The sequence below is a fragment of the Coenobita brevimanus genome, chromosome 50 (assembly GCF_032717465.1).
Source record: "Coenobita brevimanus isolate Jiangsu-jjx chromosome 50, ASM3271746v2, whole genome shotgun sequence".
Classification (NCBI taxonomy): Eukaryota; Metazoa; Arthropoda; class Malacostraca; order Decapoda; family Coenobitidae; genus Coenobita; species Coenobita brevimanus.
Genome location: NC_137003.1, coordinates 41,909,315 through 41,931,970, shown reverse-complemented (window position 1 = coordinate 41,931,970; position 22,656 = coordinate 41,909,315). Strand labels below are relative to the sequence as shown.

Here is a 22,656-nt window from a genome sequence, read left to right as displayed (position 1 = left end):
CTTCGAGATACTGCAAACGAACAACTGACCACACCTGTACAATTCCGACAAGCTATCGTAACAAGAAATGCAGTACCTGGGATGATCGTCTGCTTGTATTTTTTTTTTTTCCCTGTAAATTTTGGGAGAGAAATGAAACTTGAAAGAAGCAAGTGTTTTGATAATGTAAATAAATATGATGTTTTAATGTGTTTTTCTTATCCCCCAACAAATTATCTCAACAGTTAATATATTTCGTTGCTATGAATATTCAGACACTTTTTAGATTAATTGAGATATTTTTCTTTTACGCCATGTTCATTTTTCGCTGTAATTATGAAAGATTATATGCCCAAAGACATTTAACTTTTTTTTTAATATTTAGTTTTCTTTCTGTAATCTCTGCCACATTTATTTTATATTTTTTAGTTTTAGTTTTTACTGTACTAATGTTATATTGGTACAACTTTTGCGTGAACTGTTTACCATATTTTATTGTTTAAATTTTGGTTTATTGCAGTTACTTTCATTTATGGCTTTAGTTTTTGTTAATGAGCCATATACATTTTGTTACTATTTTTATTGTATTGTTTGCTTTTTATTTTATTTACAGCTTGGTTGAAAGCTGAAGAAGCAAAATAACTGACAGTGAAGAGAAAAGGAAGAGTGAAACATACACGGAGACACACATGACAGGCGTTCCTTCCCTTTTTCACCTGACAGTCGAGGGCATGGCTCTACCCCACAGGTATTATGAAGAGCTGTTTAGTGTGTGTCGTTGGGAGATGGAGCAAAGATTTCAGAGATTCCAGGTGATGTGTGACTGAATGTGTGACTCATTTTTACTTGACACTTTGTTGATTGTTGTCATTCTCTCTCTCTCTCTCTCTCTCTCTCTCTCTCCCCATAATTTTTCCCCCTCCCGAGTCTGAACGAGTGAAAAAGAGCGGGAGAAATTTAATCACTGTGTTTTCCCCGTCGTTCCTCGTTACCTATTCACCGGGGACGGCCAGAAACGGAATGAAACCCGAATACTGAAACTGAACCCCCGTGGAAAGAGGAATCTGACCATGCCCTCCCCCCCACTTCCTAAAAAAAAAAATCCAGTAATCCAGTTTGACGCAGAGAGGAAAGGCAGTAGGCGTAATTGCAACCCTAGGCTCATCTGAACGTGACCCCGATAGACTGCAGGCTGAAGTTGCTCTTTTCCCGCAGTCTACCATCGTCCTCTCGGGGGTTAGGGTGGGGACTTAAGGGACGTATGTGTAACCGGGCCGTGGAGCTGACCGGTTATATCAGTGGCATAGGGAGAAGGCGCCCCTCTCCAACGCCGGGGTTTTCAGGGATACGGAGGGAGATGTTGGTATGTAGTGTTCAGATGTAGTTGTTGGCTTCCATAGGTTTCAGTATACAAGTGGAATGTGGGATTTTGAGGGATGTAAGTGTGTGGGGCGTAATATTGGGTCTTCATGTGGGATGTTATTGTAAGTGCTTTGATATGTGAGTGAGAGAGCGTATTGTGAGGGATTTATTATAGGAGTATTGTGGGGATTACGATAGCCTTTATGTGTTTTTTGGGATTGTGATGGTTTCGGTGTATGAGTGGGATGTGGGATTGTGATGGTTTCAGTGTATGAGTGGGATGTGGGATTGTAAGGGTTTCAGTATGAGTGGGATGCGGGATTGTAAGGGTTTCAGTATGAGTGGGATGCGGGATTGTAAGGGTTTCAGTATGCATTGTTCACGGAATCTGTGTTTTTCTTGGATTCTCTCTCACTTTCGATACTGGCAAATGGAATAAAAGGTCGGGTAGAGAGACAGAGGGGAGAGGAAGGTGTGTGTGTGTATGTGTGTGTGTGTGTGTGTGTGTGTGTGTGTGTGTGTGTGTGTGTGTGTGTGTGTGAGAGAGAGAGAGAGAGAGAGAGAGAGAGAGAAAGACAAGGACACCGTCAGTGAGAGGGTCGCGTTAAATTAAAACAACAGCAGAAATAGGAACAGGACAGACAGCTACCGTTAATCCCTCAGTCTATCAATCTTCTGGCCAAGTAAATATAATAAAAAAAATAAAAAAAAAAAAGTCTCCCCTCACACTTCGCGTTTCATCTTCCTGTGTGGTCTTTCTTGCGCTTTATTTAATTTAGCTCTCTTTCTTTTTTTCTTTCTCTTCCTTCATATCCCTCATCCCACTTGTATTTTCCTTTCTCTTGTTTTTTTTCCTTCTTCCTTCATGTTCCTCTCTTTACTATCTTATTTTTCTTCCATCTTTCCTCATCCATTCATTTTCCTCCAGTTTGCTTTTATCTTCCTTTCTCTTCGTTCGTGTTTTTCTTCCATCTTCCTCCCTCTCTCTTCCTTCATGTCCCTCCTGATTTGCTTAAATATTCTACTCTCTTTACTCTGTTTTCATTTTGCTCTTCCTTTACTCTCTCCCTCTCCTACATTGCAAACATCACCCTTGCCTCTTGTTCTCTCCCTGTTTTTGTTGTGTTTTCTCCCCCTTCCACTGACGCAAACAGCTTGATTGTCTTGTTTTGTTTCGTTTTTATTTCCACCTCCCGATTGTGCAAACTTCCTCTCTTTTTTTTTTTTCACACTCTTCCTTCCACTTTCACAAAAAAACCCTCCTCGTTGTGTGTGTGTGTGTGTGTGTGTGTGTGTGTGTGTGTGTGTGTGTGTGTGTGTGTTTCCCTCTCGTTGTCACTTTCGTAAACGGACTTTCCTCTTTTATTCATCAGTTTTCCTCTCCCACTTACGCAAAAATCCCTCTCTCTCTCTCTCTCTCTCTCTCTCTCTCTCTCTCTCTCTCTTCTTTATTATTCTTTCATCCCCCAGTGTGTTTAATCTTCCTTCTCCCTTATTTTCTTTCTTATTTTTGTCCTTTCCCCCTCTCCCATTTCATTACCATCCTTCTTCTTCTCCCATATTTTTTTTTCATTCCCCCTCCCCTACTGTTTTTTTTTTCCTTCTCCCATATTTTCTCTCTCTCTCTCTCTCTCTCTCTCTCTCTCTCTCTCTCTCTCTCTCTCTCTCTCTCTCTCTCGCAAACAGCCCTGTGAGGAACCGTCTGGCGTGCTGGCCGATGACTACCCATTTGTATTCCCTCTTCTCAAATCTCTCCATCTTTCTCTCACGGTTCTCTTCTTTTCCGATGCTCTGTCTGTCTGTCTGTCTGTCTGTCTCTCTCTCTCTCTCTCTCTCTCTCTCTCTCTCTCTCTCTCTCTCTCTCTCTCTCCTGCCTTCCTGCCTGCCTGCCTGCTTGCCTGCTTACCTACCTGCCCACCTACCTATCTTTCTGTCTGTCTGCCTCTGTATCTGTCTCTGCATGTCTGTCTTTTTCAGTCTCCATCTATCTGTCTATCAGTCTGTCTCTCTGCCTATCTGTTTCTGTCTTTATCCAACTGTCTATCTATAATTGTGTCTCAGTCCATATCTCTGTCTGTCTGTCTATCTGTCTCTCAATCTATACATCTACCAATGTGTGTCTCTGTCCATCTCGCTATCTGTCTGTCCATCTGTCTGTCTATCTATCTACCTGTCCTTCCATCTCATTTCCTGTCTTTCTCCATCGGTCCATTTCCCTTACGGCTCTTCCTTTATATCTTTTACTCTCCTCCTCCCTCACTTCGCCTCGCTCTCCGTCGAATTTCCTTATCCTTCCTATCTTTTCTGATCCCTTTCCATTTCCTCCCAACGCCCGGTTTGTTCCTCCGAGCCCTTCCTTTCCTCCAAGCCCTGTCTTTCCTCCAAGCCCTCCATTTCCTCCTGCCATATTCCTCCGTTCTTCATCACTTCGAATTTCTCTTATTAATTTTCAACATTCTTCTTCCTCTTGAACTCGGTAATTCCTGTCTCTAACACCTTTTTCTACCTGTATTTATCCTTTCTTTCCCCTGCATCATCTTTATTCCAGGTTTTTCTTTCCTGTCTCCTCCTCCAACCCTTCACTTTCACTTATTTTCAACTATTTCTTCTATATTTTCTTGTTAAGTGACGGATAATTCCTGTAATCCACCTCTTCACCTGCATTTATTTTTATCCTTCCCCTTCATCATCTTCATTCCACCAGGCTTCTCCTTCCTCGTTCCTTGATCCTTCCTTCCTGTCTCCTTCATCTTTATTCAGCATCTTCCTTCTCCAGTTGACCGTAACTCCTTCCTTTCACGTTTTCGTCACCTCCCAATAAGTTTTTTTTCCTTTGTACTTACTTCATCATCGCCCAGGTTTTTTTTCCACTTCCTCCCTGCTTGTCCAAATTTCATAGTTTTTTTTTTTTCACTCATTTTCGTTTCTTTTTTCACGTTTCCCGCTTCACCTACGCGACGGTAACCTCTCCCTTTTTTCCCGTCTGTCCTTCAGGCTATTTTCCTAGCTCCTCTCTTTCCAGTTTTCATTTACAGTATATTCTGGTATACACCCAATTTCAAGTCATCGAAGCTCCCCCCATCCTCTCTCTCTCTCTCTCTCTCTCTCTCTCTCTCTCTCAAGCAGCATGTTAACTCTCTCATTATCGGGACACCTAGTAGTTTATTCCAGCAGATGCCAGACGATTTTATTCAGCTGAGAGTGAGTCATAGGAGCCTGAATGTTGATGCTGTCCCTGTGAACCCTCTCTTGGTCTGGAAAGTCTTGGTATGGGAATGTAGGTACAGAATTTTAGAGAATTTCTAATGGTTACGTGATGCGTGAATATCGTAGTTTTCTCTGACAAATCCTGCGTTTCTGTTGCCATTTTGCAATAATCTGGATTCTGTGTATACTTTCAACACTGCACAAGCCGGCCTCTATAGTACATACCTACATACATACAGACAGACAGACAGACAGACATATATCAAATAGAAAGCAAGCTTCGTTACTCTCATTTCATACAAGCTATTTTTAAGCGATTTAATTCAGCTAAAGGACCATGTGTAACTCCTCCATTTCGAAAAGTCTCCCCTATGGTAAATAAAATAGTTTTTGGTTAGTACAAAGGCAATAATGTTTTGTTAATAAAACAAACACGTCGTCAGAATGTAGGCGTCAACTCTCCTCCCCCCCCCCCCACTGAGCCCCGCCCACCTCGTCTCTGGCTGTCGACTTGCCGTCAAGCGAGACATTTAATCCTTCTTGTGTTTTTATTCACCCTTCTTAGGCATTTAAATACTCCAGCATCGCAATTTAAATGACTCTAGTTGGTCTCATGAATGAATTTGGGTGTTGAGTAATAAATGAACGCTTGAATGTTGCTGTGTGTGATGATGTGTGCTTTTGATGATGTCGCCTGTGTTTTATGCACTTTACTATGCTTGTTTGCCGTTTTCTCGTGATGTCCGTTTGTCATAGAGGGGCATACATGTTTATTCGCTCAAAATCAGTTAAACTTACTTTGAAGGCAGTATTTGATGAAGACAGTGAAAAACTGTGGTATTTATAATGGGGGGTTTTTATGTCGCAAGAACAGCATCATTCCCAGTAAATCAAGACCCCGTAGTCTCAGTTCAGTAGTCTCTCGGTGTTCGTGTGGGTGTGGTGTAGCGATCCTGGGTTGCGTTTGATTGTATACCTGGCCATATGTACGCCGTTTTTCGTTTATATAATGTCAGTCGGTGATTGGACGGAGTGTTACAAGGATGGTGGTGTGTGAAGGTATGTATGAGTATGCAGAATGTTGGTGCAGAAATCAGTAATACAATGCAAATAAGCGTTGTCTGTGTGCGCGTCTGTCCGCATTTGACGTGTCATACATTAAAAGACGCCGAACGACGGGCTGATAACGATTGTGTTAATTATTATTGCATGCAGTCAGTTGTGCGCGAGCCACGCGCACTTTTGTGCCCGAGTTTTCGCCAGACATTGGGAACTCTCTACAGGTTATACCGCTGGGTGGATTGAGCCGAATATCGAATGGGCATGCTCGGTACGTCAGTGCAGGTCCATGGAGCTTTCCTGCTTTTCTGTCCTTGCCCTTGGCAGAGTAGTTTTGTTAGTTATTACCACCCCTATACCAAACAGCCGCGAAAGGACCAATGGGTCTGTTTCTGTTGCTTACCTTTGCGCTTCATGTTAAGTTTGGTGTTAGTGCATGTTTCGGGGGCGAGCGCGTAGTGGTGTTAGTGCATGTTTCGGGGGCGAGCGCGTAGTGCCGGCCACTAAGTGTTTGTATGTATTGAAGTTATATTGTGCATGATTTCGCTGTTCAGTAAGTATTGTTTGTATTCTGCAAGGATCGGATATGTGGTTGTAATGAATTGATCAGTATGATTGTCTGATTAGGGTGACTGTAGAACGTTTTTAGTTACATTAAAAGGAAGATGACCGCAGACTCGTCAGGGTGGAGGAGGGTGTGAGGTGGTTGGAACAGCCTACGCTTGTTTCCACCTCTCCCCGTTCCCCTCCCCCTCCCCTGTCCCTCCCTTCCCCTCCTACGTACCCTCCGTCCCTCACCCTCTCTTCTGTCTTCTCCCTCCCTCCCTCCCTTTCTCTCTCTCTCTCTCTCTCTCCTACGGCAGTTCATTTCTCAAAAGTTTTTCCTCTCTGCAGTTCCTTGGCTTTTATCCTTGCTCTTCTGTAATTTCTAGTCCTCATTCTCCTCTCCATTTTTCACTCTTACACATCTCCCCAATTTCAAGTCAGCACCGCATCTCTCATTTCTACGGCCACAGCAATTCTATATCTCATTGCTTTTTAGTCTTTGCTTTATCTCTGAGTGTTCTCATTCCTTTTCATTTTCTAATTTCATTCGCCTCTCTAGTTTTCATTACTATCTTCACATTTCCCCAGTTTGTTAAAATACTTGTTCTCCCCTCGCCCACCATTTTGTAGGGGGGCTTCATCCCTCTTCCTCATCACCTCCCAACTTTTCCATCCTGTCTGTCAGTTCCCCAGTTTACTTTTCTAAATTTTCTTTCTCTCTCCAGTTATCATTTCTGTTCTCACATTCACCCAATTTCTGACCGACACAGCTTTCCCCCCTATTTCTTCGGCTTCTCCCACACAGCAGTTCAATTTCTCACAGCTTTTCCTCCCTGCAGTTCCTTCCCTGTGTGTATTCTCCCCATCTTTCACTCCCTTCTTCAATATTCATTTTACCATCTTCCTCTCCAAACGAAGAAGTTTTTATCTGGGCAATATATATTCTACCGTCAGACGATTCTGCTTAGGTGTGGAGAGACCGCTCATGGTGAAGGGGATTGTGAAAGCACTAGATGACCCCTCCAGTTAGAAAGTCTCCTAAGTTGAAAGAAACCGCCTGAAGCGAGTAAAGATAATTATGGGTCACTGTGGCAAAGTAATTTTCTTTATTTTTTAATTACTTTTCTCCTGGCTTTTCTACCCTTCCCGGTCTCCATCCCCTTCTGCTTCTTCCTGTTCATTACCTCTTGTTCCCCATCTTCCTCCTCTTCCTTCACATCTTCCTCATCCACGTCTTCCTCATCATTCTCTTTTCCTCCGCCATTTCTTCCTCTTTATTTGCATTCAGGTCATTCTCTCCCTCTCCTACCTTTACGCTCTTTCCACATTCCTCCTCCTCCTCCTGCTCGTCCTCGTCCTGGCATCCCCTCTCCAGTCATTATTATTCATACTTTCTAATAACCCTTTTCCTCCAACCTTTTTCCTAGTCATTTCCCCTTCCTTTCGTGGCATTTATCAGTTTTTTGACATTCCTTTCGTTTCCTTTCCTTTACTTTCGTTAGTTATAACTTTCTTTTATCCTTTCCTCTCCTTAAATTTGCATTTTTTCTTTTTGCTGTTTTTTTCTTTCCTTAAAGGTATTTCTCATTTAGCTTTCCTTTCCTTTCCTTACAGATATCCGTCTTTTAGTTTGCCTTTCCTTCCCTTATAAATTTCTCTTCTTTAGCTTTCCGTTCTTTTACAAATATCCCTTAGTTAGCTTTTTCTTTAGCTGTCCTTTCCTTACAGATACCCATTATTTAGCTTCCCTTTCCTTTCCTTACAGACTTCCCTTTCTTTGAGCCGGTACTTTCCATTCTTTAAAGATATCCCGTTCATTTTGTTTCCCTTCCTTTTCCAGTTCTCTCTCTCTCTCTCTCTCTCTCTCTCTCTCAAACGCTTCATCATTTCCCCCAATCATTTACCCTTCCTCCACATTTTCCCTTTCAGTTTTCATTTCCTTCCCTCGCTTTCTTCCTTTCCCCCTTCCTCCCTTTCCGACGTTCTTGCTCCACACTCTCTGTAGTCTCTAGTTTTGACATTAATTTCAAGTTGTTATTTTTCTTTACTCCTTTCCTCTTTTCCTATTACCATTCCAGAGCCGCAGCGTTCTTCTTTCCCCTCTCCTTTTCCCTTTTTCTTCGTTCTTCCCTCACCTTCCCTCTTCCCGCCATTCTCCTCCATCCCATCTTCCTTTCTTCTTTCTCCTTTTCTTCCTTCCCCTTATCTTTTCTTCTTTTTCTCTTCCCTTCCTGCTTACTCTTCCTCTTCCCTCTTCCGTTCTTCCATCCCCTTCCCCATTCCCTTCCTCCTTCCTCTTCTCCCTCCCCTTCCCTTTTCTCGATCTCACTCTTCTTCCCCTTCCTCTCTTCCTTGCCCATCCCTTCCTTGTTTCCCCTCCTCTTCTAGTCTTCTTTTCTCTTCCTCTCTTTCTTCCCCTTCCTCTCTCCCGTTCCTTCTTCCCAACCTCTTTCCCCTTCCCTCCTCCCTTCTTTCCTCTTCCCGCCTCCCTTCCCTCTTCCCTTTACCTTCCACTCTCCCCTTCTTCCAACCTCTTAACCTCTTCCTCTAACCCGTTTCACCTCACCTCTTCCCGTATATCTCGTCAGTTCTATGTGACTTTCTCTTCCTCAGACCTGCACCCACTTTCACTCTACCCAAATTTCCAGAGCTCCTTCCTGCAACTCCCTGTTACTTTTCCTTACATTCTTTCCCTTTCATTTTTCTTCTTTCATCTTTTCCAACCCTCTGCATCCCTGTTTTTCCCTTACTTTCTTCCCCTTTCCCATCCCTTCACCCCTTCTTCTCACGCTTCCCCATGTATAGTATTTCCTACAATATTCTCATCTTCATTTCTATCTACAATGCCATTTTCTTCCATTCTCTTTCTTCTTATTCTGCCACTCCTTCTCAGTCCCACACCCTCTCCATATCTCTTACCTTTTCCACTGAATTGTCATCCTTTTATGTTTTTTTCTTTTATACATTTTTCCACTTCCTCCCCCTCCTTCTTACATACTTTCCCCCTCTTCCTCACCTTTCTGTTGCCCCCTTTTTCCTTTCTTGTTTTCTAGCTTCGTCCCCAAACTTTTATCGTCTTCTCCCCTCACTCTTTCCCCTCCCCTTTGCGTCCCATGTACCTTTCCCTTCCGCCTACTTATTTCATCTTTCCCTTATACTCAAGTCCCCTTTCCCTTATACTCATTTCCCTTTTCTTTCTTCCTACCCATTTCACCTTTCCTCCACTCTTTTCACCTTTGCATTCTTCCTATACATTTCACCTTTTCCTTCCTCCTACACATTGCACTTTTTCCTTCCTCCTGCCCATTTCACCTTTCCCTCCCTCCAACTCCTTCCGTCCCTCACCCACTTCCTCCTGCGTCTCCCACAAAATTTTCATCTTGTCCGTCCCTCACAGATAGCTTCCTCCTCCTCCTCCTCCTCCTCCTCCGCCCTGCTTCTCCTTCTCCCCCTCCTCCTCGTACCATTTTCTCACTTATTCCTCTCCCATTCCTCGAACTCTTCATTACTCCCCAACCCTTTTCCCCATATCCTCAACCTTTCCTCCTCATCCTCACCATTTTCCCCTCATCCTCACTCTTTTCTCCTTTCATCCTCGCCCTTTTTCCCCTCATCCTCATCCCCTCATCCTCACCCTTTTTCCCCTCATCCTCATCCCCTCATCCTCACCCTTTTTCCCCTCATCCTCATCCCCTCATCCTCACCCTTTTTCCCCTCATCCTCACCCTTTTCCCCTCATCCTCACCCTTTTCCCCTCATCCTTACTATTTTCCCCTCATCCTTACTCTTTTTCCCCGGTCCTCACCCTTTCCCTTCATCCTCACCCTTTCCCCCTCATCCTCACCCTTTTCCCCTCATCCTCACCCTTTTTCCCCTCATCCTCACCCTTTTTCCCCTCATCCTCACCCTTTTTCCTCCATCCTCACCCTTTCCCCTCATCCTTACTATTTTCCCCTCATCCTTACTCTTTTTCCCCGGTCCTCACCCTTTCCCTTCATCCTCACTCTTTCCCCCTCATCCTCACCCTTTTCCCCTCATCCTCACCCTTTTTCCCCTCATCCTCACCCTTTTTCCCCTCATCCTCACCCTTTTTCCTCCATCCTCACCCTTTTTCCCTCATCCTTACTATTTTCCCCTCATCCTCACCGTTTCCCCTCATCCTCACCCTTTCCCCTCATCCTTACCTTTTTCCCCTCATCCTCACCCTTTTCCCCTCATCCCCACCCTTTTTCCTCCATCCTCAGCATATTCCCATCATCCTCACCCTTTTTCCCTCATCCTCACCCTTTTTCCTCCATCAGCCTATTCCCATCATCCTCACCCCCTTCCTCTCATCCTCAGCCTTTTCCACTTTCCCCACCATTTTCCCTTCACTCACACTTCTCCACCACCCACCCCAATTTCTGAACTTTCTCACCTTTATAGCTTTTCATATTCTTTTCGCTTTCTTCTTCCCCTTCATCGCCATCCTCTCTTTTCATCTCACTTTTTCTTATTTCTCTGAATCCACCTCCTCGTCTCCCCTCAACATTCACGTGTCCATTCCTTGCTATATACCTTCCCCTTCTCCCTTCCCTTTCTCTTTTCCATCCCTTCAGCTCCCCTGCTTCTCTGCACTGTCTAGCATGTTTTCCTCCTTTTTTTCTGGCCACATACATTGCCTTTCCTCTCCCTGTTCTCCTTGTAACTTCTTATCCGTCCTTGCTTGCTTGCTTGCTTGCTTCCTTCCTTCCTTCCTTTCCCCAAAACATTTCCCTTCTCTCTCTCGATTCACCCTGCATCTCCCTTCCTTCCATTTCTTATTCCCTTTACTCTAGCTTCCATTCTGCCGTCCAACCTGCATTCTCCTAGCATTTTCTTTCTCCCCATTCTTCTCTCGAATCTCCAGGTTCCCCTTCTCCTCTCCAATCGCCATTCCAGATATCTCCCATTCCTTCCTTCTCAGACACAGAATATTTCCCCTCTCCCCCACTTTCTTCATGAATATCCCTTTCCTTCCCTCCCACATACCTTTCCCTTCATCCTTCCCTCCCACATACCTTTCCCTTCTTCCGTCTTCCCTCCAGTCTCCAGCGTCACCCCTTCCTTCCCTCCCACATTTCTTTCCTCTTCCCTTCTTCCTTTTCCCCTTCCCCTTCCTCCCCCTCCCCTTCAGTCTGCAATCTCTAGTCATTCCCCCTCCTTCCCTCTCGCATACCTTTCCCTTCTTCCTCCCTTTTTCCTTTCCCATCCCTCCTCCTCTCCAATATCTAGTCTCTAGCATCTCCCTTTCCTTTCCTCCCAGTATCTTTCCCTTCTTCTTCCTTCTCCTTCCCCCTTCACCTTCCCTCCAATCTGCAGTGTCTAGCATCACCCTTTCTTTCCCTTCAACATAACTTTTTCTTCCGCCTCCCCTTTCTCCTCCTCCTTTCCAGTCTCCAATCCTAGCATCTCCCCTTCCTTCCCTCCCACATACCTTTCCCCTCTTCCTCCCTTTTCCCCCTCCTATCCCTGCTCCCCTCCAATCTCCGGTCTCTTGCATCTCTCCTTCCTTCTTTCCCACATACGTTTGCCTTCTTCCACCCACTTCTCCTTTACTTACACATATCTTTCCCTTTTTCCTCTCCTTTCTCCTTTACTGCCACGTACCTTTCCCTCCTTCCTGTCCTTCCTCCTCTCCTTCCTCCTCCCCTCCAATCTCCAATCTCTGGCATCTCCCCGGGCCGCCAGTAAACAAGACAAGAGGCGCTAACACTAGGAGGAACCCTGCACGCCTGGCCGGGTGGTCTGCCTGCTGGAGTCTGATAGAATATATTAAATGGCTGGCTGGAGGAGAGGCAGACGTCACGGGCAGCAGCTGGCAGAGAGGGGGAGGAAGAGGAAAGGGGAGGAGAGAGGGAGTGAGCGGATAGGGAGAGAGGGAGGGGTTCGGAGAGGTAGAAAGGCAGAAAGGTGGTGGGTGAACAAAGGTGTAAGTGGTACGGTAAGAGGAGACAGAGAGAGAAAGACGAGAAGAAAGAGGGGGAGGGGGAGAGAGTGAGGGCAACACTGACAGATGTAGGGTGAGAGAAAAGTGGATGGACGTGGGAGGGGGTAGGGTCAAGGAGTGAGAGGAAGGGGCGGAGAAGAGCGGGCGAGAGGTGAAAAAGGTAGGGGGCGGGAGAGGGGGGGGAGGAGGAAGATGGAAGGCAAGTTGAAAGTAAAGGTAGTATTAGGAGGATGATAAAAGAATAGTGAACTGATAAGAAAAGATAGAAAGGGAGGAGAGAAAAGGGAGAAAGTGGAGGAGGATGTGAGAGAGGGCGGAGACAGAGAGGGAAAGGGAGAGTAAATTTGAGGGCCAAAGGGAAATTGGAATGATGAGGAACGATTGAGAGAGAGAGAGAGAGAGAGAGAGTAGTTAGGTAAGAGTATAAAGATTAATCCTGAACAATGGAACAAATGAGAGTATGGAAGGGAAGAGAGAATTAGGCCACCATGGAATTACACAGATACACAGACCGCACATGGAATTACACAGACACACGGAATGCACACACCTTAGGGTCCCTTCAACGTAGTCTGGTTTTTAATTTTACCTGGAACACTGTCCCTCTAATTCCGGAAATTCAAGAAAAGGATATTATAGCAGAAGGCTCTCCCCCACCCTTCAGACCTTCCGACAGTCAGTCGTACAGGAAAAAGGTAAAAGCAACACTTTGCTTGTCTGCCTGATCAGTATAATTTATTGTAGTAACGGTAGGAAGCTGTCCTAAAAAAGGAGACTGATTTGAATTTGAGGTGTAACATGTAAACTACTAATTACACACACACACACACACACACACACACACACACACACACACACACACACACACACACACACACACACAGCTAGATAGCTTTTCAGTTTCATCGATAATGCCATTTGTGGGTCTCTCGAGTGCATGCAGTGTAATTAATACGTGATGCTGATGGATCAAAATCCCAGCTGTTTTTATCCATGTTTAGGCTGGTGCTTTCTACTCCTGATTTTTGTATGACTGGTTTGTATCTAGTGGTGATGTGGTCATGCATTGGAGCTCAGTATAACATTTTATAGAGGCCTGTTACGTTATTCAGTCACGTTTTCATTTTCGAAGAAGTGTTTATGATATCAAGATTATCGTTTTGAGAAATTTTAATCTGTTCTCGTACGCAGGCAGATAAGGAACGAAGGGAAAACAAGCTGGAAATGTGTGCGTTTTCAGTCCTTCAGGATTTTAAAGCACTTGATTAATTTTCCTCTCATGCAAACTTTGACAAGGAAATTAAGCTCAGTCCATTTAGCCTTTCATTAAAAAAATCTGTTTCCTGGGGATTGCATCAGCCAGGTGGCCTTACACAACCGTGATTGAAATTGGGATATTTTTGCCTCGGTGAGTAGCCCGTAAAAGTACAGCCTATTTTCCCAAGTGTTACGTTACAGTGCTCCCTTCCAGTGCGATGATTATATCTTTCTCTGTTACTGGTGAAATTTTCGTTACTTAATACTGACGTTCTGTTAGCCTTCTCAGTAGCTTCATTACATTGCTGGGAAATGAACAACTACTTACAGACACTCTTAGATATTTTTTAATCGTTATTTCCTGTCCTTTGCATTTTGTACACAGATTATGTTATGTTTTTAGCATCTTCCGATATGTACCGCAATTATGAGAAAGGGGAAAGAAGTTTTGAGAGAGAGAGAGAGAGAGAGAGAGAGAGAGAGAGAGAGAGAGAGAGAGTCGAAGGGAAATGCGAAAGAGAGAGAAGAAAAGCGAGGTAGAGAAGGGAAGTGGACAGAGACGGGGCATAAAGAGGGGGAGAAGAGGTCGTGGACAGCGGAGGAAGCGAGAGGAAGGGAATGAGAAGGAGCGCCGCACAGTAACTGGCTTGCTTAACGTCATCTCATTTTCCTTTTTTTCCTTTATTTATTTTTTTTCCTCCTACGCAGGCCAGGTAACACTTTGCTGCCAGGATTTGTTTAGTTTTAGAATTATTTACATTCATTCTCTGTATACAGGAAAGCGTAGTTTTCAGTGAACGTAATGTATATTTATCATACGTTGTAGAGGAATATGTTAGTTTCCGTTACAGTATTTATGTACATATATACATTATATGTTTACAGTATATACTTTGTGTGTGTGTGTGTGTGTGTGTGTGTGTGTGTGTGTGTGTGTGTGTGTGTGTGTGTGTTGTTTACATGTGCTATAGATTAATATTATATTGGAATGTATGATTTCCAGTTGTAAAATAATATTCAGTTCCCATAGATATGAAAGATTTTATAATTTCCGATACGAAATAATGTATACTATGCATTCGCTATACAGGATATTAGTTACAGTATAAAGATGTATACTCGCAGATTTGATTTGCATTAATTTCTGTTTGCTCATGCATTTTATATTTTCCTTTCACTGGAATAAGAATAGTTTCCATATGCTGCAAAGTGCTATATAAATTCTGCACTCCTTTAAAGTACAGTATTGCATTGTTTCAGTTGACTATCAAAATGCAGTTTCATTTATTAAAAGAAAAAATAATTTAAAAATATGCCCTTAGATAATGAAACGCGGCATAAACTGTCGTCTAAATCTTAACTATTTAATCCAGAAATGGAGAGGAAATGCGATCAAAACGAAAAAAGAAAAGGAATCGTAATGTTTTGATATTCCCATATGAAGACAAAGTAGGAGCATTTGAGATCATTCAGGCGGGGATTGGATTCTGGAAAGAGGATCAGGCACCGGTGTTGGTGGCCCTGGAGGAGAGGACTTTTTTTTTTTTTCTTTTCATATTTTTGGGGTATATTATTTTGTATGGTTCCATTTTTTTTTTTTTTTTTTAGGGGGTAAAAGGATAGAAGTGCACAGTATATTCCTATCTTTGAAATTTGGTCTTTATTTTCACTGTTGTCTTCGTCATCATCATCGTCACTGGTGTTAGAGTCATTGTCAGATATCATCATCGTCGTTATCATCATCATCATCATCATCATCATCATCATCGTCATCGTCATCTTTATTATCACCATCATATCTCTCTCTCTCTCTCTCTCTCTCTCTCTTTCTGCTGCCGGACGATTTTCCTCAGCGCTGGAGAGACGTCCAACTGGAGGGGTTAGACAGAGCCTCAGTACATCCCCCTCACTCCCACAGAGATCTTTCCTTACTAGAATTAAAAGCGTCTTGTTACAGTAATAAATAAATAAATAAATAGACTGATAAAGGAAATATTGCATTGGACGTAAGAGGTTAAGTTGATAAGTACATTACCTTTTATCCCTGGATTTTCAATAGTCTAGATTTATCTCCTTCAGTTTGGTGACGTAACTAGTAGTAGTAGTAGTAATAAAGTAGTAGTAATGGTAGTAGTAGTAGCAGTAGTAGTAGTAGCAGTAGTAGTAGTAGTAATAGTATCATCATCATTAGTAGTAGTAGTAGAAGTACAGTAGTAGTATTTTTAATTATTATTATTATTGTTATTATTATTATTATTATTATTATTATTATTATTCATTTCCAGACAGACTTCCAGTAGTGAAGGGGCTAATGAAAGCTTTATCTAACTGCTCCATTAAAAGAAAAATCTTCACAAAGCTGAATAAAATCGTCTTGTGATAGCAGCAATAAATATGTCATCGGGGTAAAATGGTTATAGTTAGTACTTCGTGTTTCTCTAATTTGTGCCGCAGAATCGCGAGTCCCTTTGTAGTCGTGTGTGTGTGTGTGTGTGTGTGTGTGTGTGTGAGAGAGAGAGAGAGAGAGAGAGAGAGAGAGAGAGAGAGACTGGAAAGATCACGATAACACAAAAAAGTGCTCCTATTTTGTGGCCATAAATACCTGAAAAACAAAAAAGCCACAGATCACAGAGAAAAATAAGAGAGAGATCTTATTTGCGAATCCATTAAATAAAAAATATGCATTACAGGGAGCATAAAAGTGATGTGTGAATCCCATTACGAAAGAAAAAGAAAATGATTACAGAGACAGCAAAAACGTGATCTTGTTTCATGGCTAGAAATAGGAAGAAAATACGTAATGCAGCTGAAGCCACATTAAAATAATAATAATAATAATAATAAAAATAATAATAATCCATCCATCATCCAATCCTGCGTTGCCCCATGAGGAGCGTAGGACCCCGGGGCTAGGCAAGTTGGTCCTGACATTTAAGATGAGAGTGACCAGCCTCGCTCATCCACAAGTGACATTACGGAATAATAACAACAACAATAATAATAATAATAATAATAATAATTATAATAATAATAATAATCCATCCATCCATCCACCCATCCATCATCCAATCCTGCGTTGCCCCATGAGGAGCGTAGGACCCCGGGGCTAGCAACTTGGTCCTGACGTTTAAGATGAGAGTGACCAGCCTCGCTCATCCCTCAGTGACATTACGTGAGCAATCAACCCCAATCACCCCTTGGATATAAACCTTCACCGGCTCAATCCGATTGGAGCGCCTTAATTACCCACTAAACCACCAGGCGCCATAATTTGGTTATATGGTTACCACCCAGCGTAGTAAGTGGTTTCCTGGTGTACAGGAAACCATTAGGCTTGTCACTCAGTGTAGAGTCAGGCACAGGCAGAATGAAGAGGAAAGAATGAACGAAGGAAAGACAGAAGAAGGAGTGTAAAGTCACCCGTAGACAGAAGGACGAGGAAGGAATGAAGGAAAGAAAGAAGAGGATGATAATAAGAAGTAGGTGCTCGGGACCATTTTCTCAACGATTTGTATTTTTTGCGCATTTACAGTCGACAGAACAGCCCATTCGTCAGTTTTATGTAGACTGCGCAGTAGCTTTTTCGTATACTTCGGCTGTGATATATATTTCCTGCACATACTGAAACCCACAAGAACGTAGCTCCTTATTCTGTTTTTCGTAGTCTATGTAGCACCATTTTCCTTTATCTCTGCTTGTGTTGTTACATCCCCGAGGCTCATCTGGTCGCATACTCGGTGAACTATGACCCCCCTTTCTCTGTTTCTCTGTCTGTGCATTTTTTCCCCACATTCACAGCCACGGAAACATGATCCCCTAAAACCATTATTCCGTTTCTGGTTGTTTCTGAATTACACCTGCCTCTACCACGAGAGAGGATCCCATTCTCTGTAGTGCGTGTATTTTAGTTTCCCCTCGCATTTACAGCCACAAAAACACGAGCCCTTCTTTACTACTTCTCTAAATTCTCGGTACACAAACAAAGAGGCGGTAATCCTCGGAGAATCATATATATATCACCCTACCGCACACCAACCGTTTGTTATGCCGAGAGCAACGCGAGAGAGGGGAGAGTTTTGTTAGGTGGTTTGGGTTATTGTTGGATAAGTGGCTTTTGGGTTGGTGAGGTGAGTTAGGCGGGGTTAGCTGGAATTGTGTTTAATGGGGTTAGATTAATTGGAGTGAGGTTAGGTTAAGGAGGAGGATGTGATGTCGGGTGATAGGTGATATTTGGGGTGATCATGAGGTTAGGTTCAGTGGCGTGAGGTGGGATGAGACCGTGGTGGGGATAGGTAAGAGGGTCAGGTGGGTGGGGTGAAGTGGTATGGGGTTAGGTTCGTATGGGTGAGGTTCGATTAGGTTAGGTTAGCTTAGATTGTTTAGTATTAGGTTAGTTTGGATGAGGTGAGGTTAATGTAGGGTTAAGTTACTTCGTAAATGGAGTGAGTGGAAATGAAGTAAGTTGAGTTCAGGTTCATTGGAGTGACACGAGGTGGAGTGAAATAAGGTAAGGTTAGCTAAAGATAATCGTCATGAGATAAAACGAAAAACATGTCCCTAGGCTCAAAGGATAATGTAAAACCAAAAGACAGCGTTGTTCTCTGTAACTGAAAAATAATAATGCTTCTGGTATATTCGTTCATGCAAAGGAGGTTGTGAAAAAGATAGCATTAGTGGTAGCCGCAACCTCAGGCTCATCTGAATGTTAACCCGGTGGACTACAGGCCAGAGTTACTCGTTTTCCGCAGTCTACCATCCTCATTTAGGGGGATAGGGAGAGGACTGAGGGACGATTGTAAGGTTGTATAACCGGAAAACTCCACCGCCCAGTCATATCGGCGTCACCACAAGAAGGCTTCCCTCTCCAGCACCTGTAAGAGAGAGAAATGTTAAAATTGTGATAATCAAAGAGTCGTTTAATCAGTCATCGAAACTTAATATTTTGCACAACTAATTTATGCAGTATTACAAACACTGTATATTATTCCTCTCGGTCAATAATAGTTCATATAATACAAACAATTTTCTGTACTTCATCATCATCCTAAGTCTTAGTCTGCCTTAGTCTGTATATACAGTAGTTGTGGTAGAGTTCTAACAACGATAATCCAAGTGGTTTTTATTTTCAGAGAGGGATTGAAATATTCGTACAACCAGCTTACACTGGTCTATTTTTGCAGCCAAGTAATAGTATCTCCCTTTAATATCCGTCCGCGTAATCCGATAAAGAGTGCCGTGCTAGAGGTTAATGTTATAATAGTGATAATCCAAGTGCTGTATAATAGGGGCTGCCATGGAAACTCTGGTGCGGAAATTATTATTGGTTCAGAGGGAGACTAAACTCCACACACACTGACTGTCAGATCCAGGGGTGCTGTTAAACGTACACACACACACACACACACACACACACACACACACACACACACACACACACACTATCTGCCAATCTATTTATCTATCTATCTTTGTCTGTCTGTTTATCTATCTGTCTATCTATCTATCTACCTATCTATCTATATACAACAAAATACTGTATATATATATATATATATATATATATATATATATATATATATATATATATATATATATATATATATGAGAGGAGGTTATACTAGTAAACAATGGGAGCTAAATAGTTTGTAGAATAGATAGTGGAAAATGCAATTGCGGTGTGGTGTGTTGCTTTGTGGTGTGTTACACTGCGGTCTGGTGCGGTGTGGTGAGGCGAGGCCTGGGGCTGTTAGTTCGGGTACCACGCCACACCACACCACCACCGACAGGGCCAGGGGGCAATTATATTTCATGGAAGTACTGTTCTACAAATTTATCGCACATGTACGACACAAGCAAAATTTAAATAAATTACAACCCATGTCATGATAACAAATAGCGATATAGCGTAACTGTCAGTTTTCCTCACTCTGTTAGTTGCAGGTACGTAATATTCACATTCTTTTCCAAGATAACAATGTCAGTTGAAATACTGTGAAAGTACATTGTAGTTGCATGCAGTCGTCATGTTTTCATTTTCTTACACAACTGTCATATGCGCGTATGCCTTAGTTTTATATTAATTAGTAGTAGTAGTATTTACAGTTCTGGGCTCATTTGAATGTGAACCAAGTGGACTGCAGGCTGAAGTAACCCTTCTTCTGCAGCCCACCATCCTCCTTTTGGCTGATAGAGACTTGAGGGACATTTGTTTAACCAGGCACCGTAGCCACGGGGTATTATCAGTGCCACCACGTGAAGGCGTCCCTCTCCAATACCTTCTAATAAACTCGGACGTGAAAATAAAACATCAGAATAATTAGAGGCGGGCGAGATAACCCTGCAGGTGTGTGTATGTTTGCGTGAAGCTCCGAGTTCATTTGTAATATACCTTGAGAGTAGCACACCTGGTAAATGATATCCGGGGGAAAAAATGCATCCCTGAAGAGCAGTTTTAACCCCCCTGTTTTCGAAGTTACATGCTTTCCTCTCTTCATATTGTATTAATTAGCTTTGCAAAAAAATCCTTCTTCTTCTTCTCTCTCTCTCTCTCTCTCTCTCTCTCTCTCTCTCTCTCTCTCTCTCTCTCTCTCATATTTTCCATAACCTTTTCTTACAAGTTGGAATAAAAATGTGTGTGTGTTGAGATTTGGGCTCTTATTCTCGTCGGTTAAGGAAGCTAACGCCTCTTGCTTAGCGATTTATTTTTGGATATGGGTGGTTAATATCCTTTTGCACGTTATTCATGCAGAGTTTGGCGATATAGGTAGGATTGATGTAACACGAATACGACAGTAAGATGAAATAAGCAAAATAAATGACTTAGGAAGAGGTGTTAGGAAGCTTCCCACACCGACGAGACTACTGACCTTCGTTAGATCAGCTGCATAATTTACGATTCTTGTTTTTTTCCGGCTTACGTCAAACATTTTTTTTTTTTTCAGCGTAGAGAAACCAAGTACGGTACATCATTATCATCATTATTATTATTATTGTTGTTTTTATTATTATTATTATTATTATTATTATTATTAGTAGTAGTAGTAGTAGTAGTAGTATTTCCCATTAATTTATGAGGTGGGTAGGATCCTGATATAGAAAAGGATACCCGCAAAACTCTAGACACTATCAACAGAGTACCAAGTGCCAATTACCCAGTCCTGCGTCTGTTCACTCATTATTTAAATATTCAGATGTTTCCGTGTAAATAAATATTAAAAGTTACATTAATTATCACTTCAAACGTCAGCTAATCAGCCTCTCTTGCCCGACAAACACACACACACACACACACACACACACACACACACACACACACACACACACACACACACACACACACACATTCTCTCTCTCTCTCTCTCTCTCTCTCTCTCTCTCTCTCGCATCATATATCATCAGAGCAACATCGATCACTTCATTGCAGCACACACACAACAACAATAGCCTCCACTCGACATACAAGCACTGTTGGTTCACTTTAATAACAGGCTAGCAATTAGACTTTACTGTTAGCCCTGCAAATGCTCCACCGATCACCGTATTGTTTATCATATTATTAAGCTTTCGTTTTTAGGGACACAATGTGTTGGTCGTCCCTATTGTTCATCGCATAAGTTGGCTATCGTTGGAGCCTCATCGAAGCCCTGTTGTTTACATTATTAATAGAGCTGATTAGTAGGCAATACACAAAGGTCGTTCTGTTTATCGTATTGTTATTCGTATGTCAGAGTTTATTTAATCGCCCTGTTTTTCGTAATGTCAAGCTGTTATTCGTGGAGTTAAACACATTGATCGTCTTGGTGTTTATCATTTTATTAGGCTTTATTTGACATTGATTTTCCTGCCTGTATACCTTAATAATAGGTAGGTCGTCATTGATCGTCCCATTGTTTTCCATATAAAACTAATTTATTATTTCACTGATCGTCCAGTTGTCATTTTTAAGCCTAGTGCTAGTTATTTGAGAGGCGCTTGTGGAGTCACATGGAGAGACAGACTGACAAATGAGGAAGTGAAGGAGCGTTGTGGTGTGGACGTGGATGTGATAGGTAGCGTTAGGAGAAGTACACTGAGGTAGTTTGGCCATGTAGAGAGGATGGAGAGCGAGACTGACGAGGAGAGTGTATGTGAGTGAGGTGGAGGGGGGGAGAGGGAGGGGGAGGCCAAGGATGAGATGGAGGGATGGAGTGGAGAGGTATATGAGAGAGGGGGGTGTGAGCTGGTAGCAGGGCGATGAAATGGCGGGGGACAGGGCGACATGGAGGCCACACCTTACAGGAGTAAGGTGTCTGGCAATAGATAGATAGTTAAAGGTCAAGTAACCGTTTTAGAACTTCATCGATTGTCTCACTGGTTGTGATATTTAGACGTATTATTAGAGCCTCGTTAAGCATTCTGTTGTTTACCACACTGTTGGACTCCCCCTCATACTACCATCATCATAAATACTTGAATTTCAGCATATATTCGATTTCTGTGTCAGATAAACTCAAGCCATAGCTCTTTCAGACAGTCCTATTATGCCGTTGTTTATATCTGCGTGTAAAATAGCTTTGGTAAGTCATTTACACGCAGTACCAAATCCCCTGACCAGCCTTCGTAACTTCAATTCTTTACCTGTCTTAAGTCTTTTTTTCACTGTTAAACATACCTCTCCTTTGCTCCCCCTTTCTCGACCCTCACTCTTCCTCCTGCTGGTCCAATCCTCCCCAAGTCTGATAATGCGCATCCTATTACACCAAAGTTTTTCATAACAGTTCCCCAGTAGGTAATTCCCCTCACCCTCATCCTCATACACAAGTCTTAAACCCAGGGTTCCCTCCTGTGTGATTTTCTATTATGCGACCCCCATTACGCGACTACACATTCCCCATCACGCGACTAATATGCGGGGATCAGTTATGTGGCTCCATATTACATGATTATGTGGTACAGTACGTGATCCCTGTTATCCGATCCTCTGTGACGTGATCCCTGTTATCCGATTCTCTGTGACGTGTCCCTGTTATCCGATTCTCAGTGACTTAATCCCTGTTATCCGATTCTCTGTGTCGTGATCCTTGTTATCCAATTCTCTCTGACGTGTCCCTGTTATCCAATTCTCTGTGACGTGATCCCCGTTATCCGATTCTCTGGGACATGATCCGTGTTATCCAGTTCTTTGTGACGTGATCCCTGTTATCCGATTCTCTGTGACGTGATCCCTGTTATCCGATTCTCTGTGACGTGATCCCTGTTATCCGATTCTCTGTGACGTGATCCCTGTTATCTGATTCTGT

At 42.8% G+C, this 22,656-nt stretch overlaps 1 protein-coding gene across 1 annotated transcript in view; it reads left to right on the top strand.

Moving 5' to 3' along the window:
• Positions 1–22,434, top strand: part of LOC145399744 (neural cell adhesion molecule 2-like) — a 401,276-nt gene extending 378,842 nt beyond the window's left edge. The window contains exon 12 of the mRNA XM_080272292.1: positions 22,313–22,434. Within this exon, the coding sequence (XP_080128418.1) occupies positions 22,313–22,434 (122 nt within the window). The remainder of the gene's footprint in view (positions 1–22,312) is intronic.
• The last annotated feature ends 222 nt before the right edge of the window (positions 22,435–22,656 follow it).